Source organism: Cannabis sativa, chromosome X, assembly GCF_029168945.1.
Source record: "Cannabis sativa cultivar Pink pepper isolate KNU-18-1 chromosome X, ASM2916894v1, whole genome shotgun sequence".
NCBI classification, from domain to species: Eukaryota; Viridiplantae; Streptophyta; class Magnoliopsida; order Rosales; family Cannabaceae; genus Cannabis; species Cannabis sativa.
Genome location: NC_083610.1, coordinates 63,068,655 through 63,081,369, shown reverse-complemented (window position 1 = coordinate 63,081,369; position 12,715 = coordinate 63,068,655). Strand labels below are relative to the sequence as shown.

Sequence of the window (12,715 nt, the reverse complement as noted above, 5' to 3'; positions counted from 1 at the left end):
TATTACATGAAATACAATTCAATATAATACAATACAATACAATATGGTATAATACGACGTACCAAACGAATCCTTAGGGATTTATATAGCTTTGTACCATTCTATAGATATGAATGGCTACGGTTGGTGCTTTAGTTAACATTTATTTTGTTAAATGTCATTTGAGGTTTTGTTTTTTGTGTAATGGTAATTAGTTTCTGTTTATGTTGAAACTCATATGGTTTCTTTCACTTTGGGTATTAAATTAGCACATGCTTAGCTCTTGTATTGTAAATTTAAATGAGGAAGAATCAGTTTGTTGAAGCTTTTAAACTTTTGTTTGGTTGGACTCTTAATTTATGTTTATTACTCAACCCAATTCACTCAAAATGGCTGTGTAAGTTTGTGAATAACAGTATCATTCCTTTGTAAAATGTGAGAGAAAATTTATCTTTTACATTTGCTTTAATTTCAATTGTCGAAAATTTGTTAGCTCTTTTTTCATAAAGATGCATAAGGTTGTTGTAGAACAAAAGTTATGTTGGATTTTGGTTTTATCTTTGTGGAAGTTGTGTTTTGATATGCTTTAGTTGTATATCAAACATTTTTTTTGAGAGTTGTGAATAAATTCATTAAAAATATACCAACTTCATACAGGCTAGTTATGAAAACTATACATCTTATGTTTATCAAATAAATACTATTTTTGTTAAGAAAATCAAAATAATACTATACACCCAACAAAAAATAAGGATATTCATATCTAATCAAACAAGTTAATTATTCATCTGAAGAGCATGCACAATTAATCTATAAGCAACACAGATTAAGGACACTCTTAGAAATCTGAATAACAAACTTGTAAAAACTTCTAAAAATGATCTTAAAATTATTTGAGCGAAAACTCTGATAGTAAAAGCAATCATAGTTGTAAAATCTTTGTAACAAACTGCAATCCAAACTCGCTACCATTTCTCTGAAGCTTGAAGGGACAATAATGTTTAACTGCACATAAAACAATATATTAGTGGGATGAAAATTAAAATAATGAGTAATTAGATATTATTGCAAATTTATATTTTATTTTTACTACAAATAAACAAAATAAGCATTAACAAAAAAAATTTATAAAAAATACTAACAATAGTCACTATAAAGAAAATATTTCAAACAGAAAAATTATAAAGAAATGGAAAATAACTTATCTTGTCAAATACAATTGGTGTCTGAAGTAGATCCACGAACACTAATTCAATTATTAAAATAACTATTATAACTTAAAAAAACATCAATAACTTTATAACTCAAATAATCGATAATTTAAAAATAAATCTTAAATTATATTGTAATAATCTAATTTAACTAGTTTATACGAAAACATTTAATGATATAAATTATATATTACCATTATTTATAATAAAATTATGGAAACATTTAGTTAAGTAATAATAATAATAATAATAATAATAATAATAATAATAATAATAATAATAATAATAATAATAATAAAAATTAAAAAAAAATAGTTACAAAATAAGCAAGACAATCTCCCCATGCCGTGAAAAGCGGACTACCACTTCAGTCAGGCCCGGCCCTGGGCATAGGCGGGCTAGGCCTGTGCCTAGGGCCCACCTATCCTAGGGGCCCAAAAAAAAAATATTTACCTTTTAAAATTATACCATTTTTAACTGATTTTAAAAAATACCATATTTTATTTTCTAAATTAGGGTCCAAAATAATTTTTTTTTCTATGGCCCACTAAAAGTCAGGGCCGGCCCTGACTTCAGTCACTATTCATAAGCGCAACCACCCAAGGCAACCGGCGACGGATGGTTTGACAAGATTAACATATAAACAATAAACATAAAATATAATAAAACAAAGAAAATATAGATGTGAAGTTGGCTGTACAAAAATCATTTAAACAAATTTATATAGCAAACAAGAAATCTTTTCAAAATTCCTGAAAAATGTATAGAGAACGAAAGGAGAAATTATATAAGGAAAACTACAAATAAACACATTGTTAAGACACAAATTGATAAATAAATATGAATGATATAATTATTTGTAGCAATATGGATGATATAATTGAGTGAAAAAGATTTGTAGTACAATTTCTATCGTTATAAAGTAAGAGAGAAACATATATATATATCTAACCTATTATATAAATGTGTATCTAACAGAATTTGTTGTGTCAAATCTGTTAGTTTTAACAGAAATTTTAATTGAAACTGTTAAAAAGTTAAGTGGTAACTCTTCAAAAAATGATGACTTTTCATATATTGCAAGTATCTCTTCATTCACACAATTCACGTATGTTACGTGCCAAGCCACGTAGTGTTAGTTTTATTTAATATTTTAGTTTTTTATTTTAATTAATAATTAAAATAGTATAATTATTTGAACAATTTGTTTTATAAAAATAAAATATGTGTTAGTATATTTAGTAAGTAAAACATAGTTGTGTTATAATAATGTATGTTATTAATAGTAAAATGTACATTAATCTTCTAATTGAAAAAAGTTCTATTATCTCATTTCATATCTAATAATAGCTACACAACTATATATTTATAGACCTTCACATTCTTTGCAAATTACTAATAAGCACCAATAATATTTTCATATTCTAATATTTTTCAACCTTCTCCTCTTGGTGGTAAAATTAAAAATAAAACTAAAAATAAGCACAAACATATAAGGTAAATACTAATTACAGCCCATTTCATCTTTTTTTTTTTAATTATTTTTTTAAGCCCAAGCCCAAAAATCTCTAAGCCAACACAATCAGTTTTCTTTTATATTATCTTTTCTAGATATTTTATCTATATTTTTCTTTTTTAAAAAATAAATAAAAAAATTATTAATATTCTCCCAAGATAGGTTTGTTAGAGAGATATGTGGCTAAGATGATTTTTTTAATTTAAAAAGAGATTATTAATATTTAAAAGATTGTTTATTTAAAAAATTGTTTAATTTTTTGGGTTTAATTATTGGGTTTATTTTTTAACGGGAGATCAAACCTAGTATATTCTGTTAAACCAAGAATGTTAAACCAAGAAATGTCGTTAGATAGACACTTTTAATATATAAAGATATAACTATATATATAAATATATAAATATATATATATTTGATTCAATTTTATGTATCAGTTAATAGTTATCACAATCTCATTTTTCAGTTATATATGCGATTATAATTAACATTCTATATTTGTTTTTGGCATTCTTCAAAACATTTGAAGAGACCTTTTATCATAAAAATAAAAGATTATTAATTTTGGAATAAATCAATTAATTTCCACATATGTGTAGTAATTCATTGGGACTAATGGAAGTGAAAAGTAAGTAAAACTAAAAAAAAAAAAAAACTCACATTAGCATTTCCTTGTCGCCTAAAACTTACGAATTAACCCTATTATTAATAGTTTGGGGCATGAGAAAAGCGATGCTGGTAATAAGAGAAAAACAATAGGAATGTGAATTGTGTGAATGAAGAGATACTTGCAATATATGAAAAGTCATCATTTTTTGAAGAGTTACCACTTAACTTTTTAACAGTTTCAATTAAAATTTCTGTTAAAACTAACAGATTTGACACAACAAATTCTGTTAGATACACATTTATATAATAGGTTAGATATCTTTATATATTAAAAGTGTCTATCTAACGTCAATTCTTGGTTTAACAGAATATATTTTAAAAATAAAAGAATATTCTGTTAACTTTAACGGAGAACCAAAATACATTTTTAAAATTAACACTGTTAATTAGTATATTTGATAACCATTTTTAAAAGAATATGTTGTAATCGAATCATCGTTAACCATTTTTCTCTATTATTCTTCTCTAAATTTGTTATCAATTCCAATCCCAAAAGCCCTATCAAAAGGTGCGATTCCAGCTGCTGCAACAATATGTGCGACTGAACGAGCGAAGGTTGAAATCAGAAACCCAAACGTGCGATCGACTCCAGCTACGACAATGGGTGCGACTAAACGGGGCAAAGGTCTATGAACGGGCTGAACCCTCTTCGTTGCTGCGATCGATTCCAGGTATTATATATATATAATATCAATATACATATGAAAGAATGTATATATTACCCTATTTTAAAGGTGAATTACCTTTTCGATGATTGCAGTGAGACTTTGCTTAAGGTAAAGCAAGCTTTTTGTTCCACAGCTGTTGATTTGCCTCCAGAAGAATCCACTGCACCATATCATTACACCATCTTGCCAGAGACTTTTGATCTTAATGAAACTCGAAAGGTTTTAATCGTTTCAACAGGGTTCCACATTCCAATCGTCTCCCTTGTCGACTCTACCATGCCTTCAATTACTACTCCAAGATCACCTATCTCATCCTTGCCAACAATTACATTCAGTTTGTTTATATCTTCTACGATCTCATTACCACGACCTTTCTTCTTCATTGGTATGATGTCTTGTATGTACCACTACACTTTTGTACTGCACTTTGCCTGTTTGATGTTTTGCCCCATTAAAAAGATTAACAACTTTTAATGTTTTAATGAGTGTACAGTGGAGAAGTATAAGAAATTTCCATCAAATTTGCAGAGCAGCACCTTTATCAATTTTGAAGCTATTATTAAATAAATAAATTTATTATACTCTTTATAAAAAGCAGTGTTGAAAGAGGGTGAAGTAGAACAATAATAGAAGAGAAAGGTCGCGAAAGATGGAACAGATCTCACTGAGTTGTCTTCCAATTTGATCTGGCCATGATGTTCATATTAATTTTATTGTTTACGCTGCGAGTATTGATTTCACCGAGTATTGATCACAGTAACAATGGTGCTCATTTCTGCTGCCCGCGATTACATCAATTGGATGCTTCAAGACATCTCCGGCATGAAAGTCCTCATCCTCGATTCTCACACCATAAGTTCCACTAGCTTACATCATTTCTCTAATAGATTATCATCATTCTACTTCGTTTCTTTTGTTTCCAAAGATAAATGATGGTCTTTGTTTGTTGTTTTTCCCTATTCATATTGATTAAGTACAAGTTGATTTGGGATCATTTTATGCTGTATTTAGTATTCTCTAATGTGAAAAGTGAAATTTCCATGGGTATTTTCGATGAGCGCGTTATAATTAGTGAAATTGAGAAGGAAAAACATTTATTTATTATTAATATTTTTTTTCTTTCTGAAATGTGGATTGGGTAATGGCACGATGATCTCTTCTATTCATTGTTCTTGGTTTATTAAACCAATTATACTATCATGCCACTAATGATGCAATTATGAAAAGAAAAGAAAAAATTACGGTTCATGTATTGTCTTGTAGACATTGTAGAATTGATTTTTGTTTGATTTTGAATTAATGAGATGCAGGTTAGTATAGTGAGTGTTGTGTATTCACAGTCTGAGCTTCTTCAGAAAGAGGTGTTCTTGGTAGAGTTGATAGAATCTATTGCAATGTCCCATGTCTCATCTCCATGGAGGTATTGTTCAATCATTATATTTAGTAATACTTAGTTATGGTTTGGTGTTTAAGTTTTTAATTTTTTGCATTGAAATTAGATGAAATTCTTCTTTTGATATGCAAGATTACTACATGGATTTTGTTGCACTTGATCCTTACCATTTCACTCTGAACATTCCAGCAAATCACGCATATATGCTTCCAGCTGTTGCAGCATTTTTGTGACGAGTTGTTGATGGTATCGCAACATTTCTGGCTTTGAAACGAAAACCCATTATTCGATATCAAAGAACATCTGATATAGCCATAAGGATTGCCCATGAAACATTCGTAAGTATACTTAGAAAATGAGAAAGATTAGATAACAGAGAACTATTTTGTGTGTTAACTGTACACTGATTTGGACATTTATTTCAGTATTGGGGATACAACCGGTAGGATTTTAATACATAAAAATATTTTATCCAAAATTTGTGCAACTTCTATTGTTATTGTATGTGATGGTTCTTGCTTAATGTGGACTTTACAGCCTGCAAGCCTGCAGATTCTTTCAATGAAAATTTTGGGTCATCACAATACTGATGTCATGTTTTGGGATGTAACAGAAGTTGATATACCAGCAAGAAAGTGGTCTTTTCGATTTCAGAAGGATAGAAATTTCTCCTTTGTTATTGGTGCTTGCTAGAAGAGATGACCCTGTGACACTATTGTTGAATCAATGGACGTATCAAGTATCATATTGGGGCTTTTACTTTTGCTAATATATGAGAGAGGTAATATGATAAATGTTGTAGTACTCCAGGTATCAAATAGGCCTCCGTTATACAGGCGGTGCACGTATGTTGTTGATGCTCTCATTAAAATTTGGGATTCTACCAATTAAAGTACCGGTTGGTGTTCGAGACTTTGACATTGATGGAGAGCTTTGGGTCAAATTGTGATTGATACCAACTGAACCATTCGTAGGAGCTGTTTCATGGGCTTTTGTTCAACTACCGAAAATTAAATTTGAGTTGTCACCATTTTGCTTGTTCAATGTTATGGGTATGTGTTAAAAATATTGCCTTCTCTAAATAAATTAGACTGTTAGAGATAGGGGAATGCTGATGCAAACTCAACTTTCTTTTATTGGCTGCGCAAGAATATATGTTGATGTAGGTAGGAACCTGAATCTGAAGAAAGCTTGCCATCTAAATTAAATTAGTCATTGAATATTAGTAATATCTATATGATTATTTGGTCTGTTGGAAACATAATTGTTGTAACAATAGAACTCAAATATTGTAAAAATTATATTCAAAATCTAATTACTCTTGTTAGATTATACCAAAACAGATGTTGAAGATCTTATACAGTTTAGGATGTATTAGTATATCTATATACTTATGTATAAATTCTTCTTCTCTTTATGATGATCATGCTGTTTGTTTTAGCAAAATGCCTAAATGGATACTGACACATTTATTTACTTTTCTTTTATGAATGCGATGGGGAACATCAGACATTCTTGTTCTTTCAATGTAAGTGAACTTTGTCTCTGACATCTTTACAAACACAATAACATTTGAGAGATGTATAGCGGGATGGGTTGAAATCCTCATTATAACATTTGAATAACAATATATATATTATAGGTTTATATACACAATTATGACATTCTTAACAAGTTTACTTTCATAAAACATATTGTCTATAAAATAATATACAATTAGTTACCGAATTCTTAAACAAAAATCACTAGAACTTAAATAAAACTAATATTTACGTGGCTCGCCACGTAACTTTCATCTAGTATATATATATATTAGTAAATCATGTTTCCTTATCACGATTTTCTCAAATTTTAGAAAATAAAATTAAGAATTTAGATGTAGAAAAAATAGTTAATATCATATATAATTAAGATTAAAAATTTATTATTTTTTTAAAAAAAAAAGATTTAAAAATTATTATTATTTCATTTTATTCTTTAATGTAACAAATTTTTTACTGGCTTTTAAAACCAACAATATTACTATCCATTGTTTAAATTCTTTATAAGAAATTATTTTGGTTATTTGGATATATATATAAATATATAATGTTTTTTATAAATTAATCATATAAAATAATTTATTATTTTGTTTGAAGTGTTCTTAGATTGTTGGAATATAAAATTATTTAATTAGCAATCATAAATAAATAGAAAAAATGAATTGAATGATAAAGTTAATTTAAAGGATACACATTATAGAAAAGAAAGATGTAAATGAAATTACATACTAATTTGTCTTAGGAGATATAGGCTCTTATATTACTTAAAATTTACGAAATTTGTGTGCATGGTAAATTAAACAACTCAACATTAATTCTAAGATACTGATACAGTATAAAAAATAATATTAAAATAAATTAATTAATAATTAGACAAAATTGAAAATAGATTTTTTTTTTTGTTTTTATATTTTTTTTCTCTCTCAAGATGCATACCTTTTCATAATCAATAAATATTTTCGGTCATCCTCTTTATAAATTTTAACACCTCATCAATCATTACAAACCCAATAAACAATATTAGTATATTATTAACTAACTGTTACGATAATTGCTCTTAAATATCTTCAGTGTAGTGCCATGTAATATTATTTTTTAAAAGCATATACAATGCTACTGTCATGTAAATAATTATTTTGACACAATAAATTCTATTATATACACATTTATATAATAGGTAAAATATATAAAAAAAAACTTATTTCACATGCCTTGCATGTCATTTGCCCCTAGTGTATATCTTTATATATTAAAAGTGCCTATCTAACGGCATTTCTTGGTTTAACAGAATATACTTAAAGAATATTCTGTTAAATTTAACGATTAAATTTGATCTCCAGTTAACAAATAAACCCAATAATTAAACCCAAAAAATCAAACAATCTTTTAAATATTAATAATCTCTTTTTAAATTAAAAAAATCACATTAGCCACATATCTCTCTAACAAACCTATCTTAAAAAATAATATTAATAATTTTTTTTATTTATTTTTTAAAAAAGAAAAATATAGATAAAATGTCTAGAAAAGATAATATAAATGTGAGGCAGTATATGAGTTGCCCCTTTGTAATTACCTAGAAAAGATAAAATGGCTTAAAAAAATAAAAAGAAGATGAAATGGGCTGTAATTAGTATTTACCTTATATGTTTGTGCTTATTTTAAAAATATTAGAATATGAAAATATTATTGATGCTTATTAGTAATTTGCAAAGAATGTGAAAGTCTATAAATATATAATTGTGTAGCTATTATTAGATATGAAATGAGATAATAGAACTTTTTTCAATTAGAAGATTAATGTACATTTTACTATTAATAACATACATTATTATAACACAACTATGTTTTACTTACTAAATATACTGACACATATTTTATTTTTATAAAACAAATCATTCAAATAATTATACTATTTTAATTATTAACTAAAATAAAAAACTAAAATATTAAATAAAACTAACACTACGTGGCTTGACACGTAACAATCACCTAGTATATATATATATATATATATATATATATTGCAAAAAGAGAGAAGCATATCTGGAAATGGGTATTTTAGAGCAAACGGTTGGCAAAGGAAATTGAGATCTCAAATGGTTGGAATCCATACCTCTGTTGAACATTACTTCTTCAAAACTTTTCCCCCTCTTTTCGCATTTTCTCCGCTGAGGCTTCTATAGAATAGAACCTTTTAGGCAGTTGTATATCAAACATTACTAAACACGGATTCAATAATAAAATAAAACCATACTTTCATCATTCTCAGTCATTATCAACAAACATAGAAACAAAAAATTATAAGGTAATAAGTGAAGAGCTTGCCACACATAACCTTATAGAGTTGGAAGGAAGACATCATTTTCAATAAGTTTAAATTGATAGCATTACATTACTAAATTAAAGTTTATAAAAAGAGAAGAATGAGAACATAGATGTGTTCCAATATCTTCTTCTCTATTTTTATTTTAAAAAGGTGCAATTTTATTGAGGAATGAACACAGATATTCCCTAGTATCTATACATAGATAGATAGATTAGCTTAGGCAAAAATGCCGCACTAGGGAGAGTTAAAGGGTGCAAACGTTCAAGTAGGAAAAGGGGCTGTAAAATATAGAAAGTGTGAAACTTCTAACTCAACTTCAAAATTCGCAATTTAATACCCAAATAAATACATAAAAGTAACTAGTTCAAAAATGTCTCTGCTTATTCACAATATTCGGGACACAAGCAATGCGTAGTTTTCTCCCTAGACACTAGTTCTTCGTGATAGCTTCAGAATGCATGTAAAATACCTCAAACCAATAGCTTCAGAGCCAATGTTTATTAGTTTACAAAAAATAATTTCAAAAACATTTGCTTTCTCTGGATGAAGAAATATGGAACCAGTAACAAGTACAAATTGAAAAGAGCACAGAACCCAAAACTTGGTACTTCACCACACAATGCAACCACTTTTTCTAGGCATAAAGCAAAAACATAAGATCAAGAGATTACAAGTCTAAACTTTACATATATATCAAGTTGTCAATATTATTCCTGTGGGAACCAGAAAAATATTAAACAGCTAGCAACGATATCACACAGAAGAAAAGTATTTTATTTGCATGTTGTATCTGTAAGCAATTTTAGCATACCATAAATCATTCACTGGGATCGGCACATTTTCCTGATTGTACGATCACTTCACTAAACTTATTCAAGCATTTCTCAAACAAATAGAATCCAAATCTTGTATGTACATATCAAACAAGACAAACATTCTAATGTATTCTACGGTTTAAAGATGGTACCTAAGATATTCTTCTCCACTACACAGAAATGATATGCAAGCACTTCAATTGTTAATCACAACGATTTCATTTCCAACAATTCAAAATTACCTCAACCACGCATTATGATTTCTCCCAAATTTCTCCACTTAACAGTGCATTTTTACCATATCTATATAATCTAGAATAAGTAAGAAATAACAAAAGGATAATTAGTGATAAAAAAAAAAAACAAATTGGGAAGACAACTCTATTGATAGGGATTAAGGAAACACAACAATGAATACGAAACTTGTCGTAATACCAGATCAACAATGCACATAAGACTGCAAAGCCCAAAATTTCACCTCAAATTCTATACCCATAAAATCGATAAAGAACAATTGTAGCGCCAATAAATGAAAATGAACAAAAACCCTAAAATAAAAGGTTTCCTCATATAGGCATAATCAGAAATCCATATGCGGGTACAAGATAGATCTCGGCACAGAAGTTCTAAACAAAGCAGAAATCCTAAATGTATCACCATTCGATTGTAATATAAAAGCTAAGAATCCCTAAAAAGGACAGATCAAGAAGATGCCTCTTCATTCTCAACATTTGAATCAACAACACTCTCAGTTTCCGGGTGCGAAGCACCATCTGCGGGGGCTGAACCAGAGGAGGCGGCGGCCCTAGCCTTGACAACATCTAGCATTCGTTTACTGACCTCCTTAGAGTAGACCTGAAGAATCTGAATGCCATCATCCTCGGAAGCAGCAGAGCTAGCTGCGGTGGAGAAGGCCTCCTCTTCGATGTGGCGGGCGGCGGATGAGGCCTCTTCAGAAGGCAAGGTACCGTAGCGGTTGGAGAGGACACAAGGGGCTGAAAGAGTCTCAATGAGGCGGTTCACCACGGCGTCTCGGGTGCGCTGGGTAGGCGGCCATATGCTGAATTTGACCTGGCTAGGCTTGTTGGTGGTCGCTTCAAGCTGCTCTTTTGCCGTAGCCTCCATTGTTGAGTCATGCTCTGAGGCAGAGTATGAAGACGGAGGTGTTACGGCAATGCTCTCTTGGTCCGACATTGTTATCAGCGCCAGCAGTTCCCAATTCAATCCAATTCAATTCAAGGGTCTTGATTGAATGCAAGCGATACTACATTTTATACTCATCCTGTGCCACTTTCTAGTTTCTAATTTATTCACTGTGCAATTATCAAAAAAAAGTTATTCGCTGTGCATTTACTAACATACCCTTATTACACTAGAAATATTGTAGTAAGACTAATTTTACATTTTTTTTAGGGATTTTTTAAATATTATACTTAAAATTGATTTTATTTACAAAAATACTTTTAATAAAATTATTTACACAAATACTGTTGTGCCTCGTTAGCATACATACCAAAATTCAAAAAATTACCGAAAATGATAGAAACTTGTTTCCAAAAAATTTTGCTTTTCAGGTTTTAAAAAAATCAACCATTTAGTTGCTTTTAATGTGAATAATATATCAATTAGTTACTTTTTATTAAGAAATTTATTTCAAAATTTTACACATATATAAATAATAAAATAACTATTTTAATATGTGAGAAATATATATTTTTCTGTCTTTGAAAAAGGACGCCTAATATTAAAAGAAACTTTTTTGTTTCTTTTTTACATTGGGGAGTTCTATTTGCACCCCATAAAATGATAAATACACCATATTATTAAAAAAAATATAAACTTAAATAATTTTTAAAAATTACTCTTAATATTTTTTTAAATTTTTTTCCTCACATTATTTTATGTTAATTTCTATACTTATTTTGATTACATTTTCATAATTTTTTCTAACTCATGTATGTATTTTTTTTATTTTTTTTCTATGAAAATTTCATATAATATTTTATTATAATTTTTTTTCATAATATTTAAAATATTATTTATTTGATAGGTATATTTTTTAAAAATATGAATTGGAAGAAAAAAATTAAAAAACTTAGTACAATTAAAGATATAAATTTTATATAAAATAAAAATAATTAAAATGGGGTGTCTTTAAAAAATTTTGGGGTGTAAATAAAATTTCTCTTTATATTTTTAGGCTATATTATGTTATTTTATTGTTTAAGATACCTTGAGATTACTTTTTTTTTAATGTAACTCATATGATGTTTCAGATATTATTCAATTTATTTACAAATTATTTTATAAATCTATTGTAATGACCGCTTAATTTTATTTTAGAAATTAGCATATAATTAGAGTTTATTTTCAAAAGTAGACTTTTAATTATTATTTTTATGATTATAGAGATATATTTAAATTCTAGGTGTATCAATTATGATATAATATAAATTTTATGTTTCTCATATTTTATGTCTGGTAACAGTAGAATGCGACAGTTGGCCTATAGAGTCACTTGGAAAGGTATAGGATTTTTGTTTTAACAGGAAAATATAGTTAGACATTAAAAATGTCGGGATTATTCGGGGTTATAA

The 12,715-nt window shown here is 28.1% G+C and overlaps 2 protein-coding genes across 10 annotated transcripts; one reads left to right on the top strand and one right to left on the bottom strand.

The window, feature by feature from the left end:
* Positions 1-3,639: 3,639 nt before the first annotated feature.
* Positions 3,640-7,236, top strand: LOC115722009 (vacuolar protein sorting-associated protein 45 homolog). 9 transcript variants are annotated; one of them, XM_061106513.1, is made up of 4 exons: positions 3,640-4,043; positions 4,133-4,892; positions 5,351-5,460; positions 5,979-6,773. In XM_061106513.1, the coding sequence occupies exons 2-4, from the start codon at positions 4,803-4,805 to the stop codon at positions 6,124-6,126; spliced, it is 348 nt and encodes a 115-aa protein (XP_060962496.1). In that variant the 5' UTR covers positions 3,640-4,043; positions 4,133-4,802; the 3' UTR covers positions 6,127-6,773. The 9 variants fall into 9 exon arrangements, 3 of the variants coding, with proteins under 3 accessions (XP_060962496.1, XP_060962497.1, XP_060962498.1); XM_061106514.1 differs by having other exon boundaries at positions 3,640-4,425; positions 4,534-4,892; XR_009685160.1 differs by lacking the exon at positions 3,640-4,043 and adding exons at positions 5,623-5,771; positions 6,943-7,236 and having other exon boundaries at positions 4,055-5,460; positions 6,047-6,485.
* A 3,249-nt stretch (positions 7,237-10,485) lies between these two features.
* Positions 10,486-11,404, bottom strand: LOC115711082 (MFP1 attachment factor 1). The gene has a single exon (XM_030639420.2). The coding sequence runs from the start codon at positions 11,310-11,312 to the stop codon at positions 10,821-10,823; it is 492 nt and encodes a 163-aa protein (XP_030495280.2). The 5' UTR covers positions 11,313-11,404; the 3' UTR covers positions 10,486-10,820.
* Between the last annotated feature and the right edge of the window lie 1,311 nt (positions 11,405-12,715).

Coding starts and splice junctions, on each gene's coding strand:
- LOC115722009 (XM_061106513.1), top strand. CDS start 4,803: ATGGTGCTCATTTCTGCTGCCCGCGATTACATCAATTGGATGCTTCAA. Junction 4,893..5,350: donor TCATCCTCGATTCTCACACC/ATAAGTTCCACT, acceptor AATGAGATGCAG/GTTAGTATAGTGAGTGTTGT. Junction 5,461..5,978: donor CATGTCTCATCTCCATGGAG/GTATTGTTCAAT, acceptor ACAGCCTGCAAG/CCTGCAGATTCTTTCAATGA.
- LOC115711082 (XM_030639420.2), bottom strand. CDS start 11,312: ATGTCGGACCAAGAGAGCATTGCCGTAACACCTCCGTCTTCATACTCT.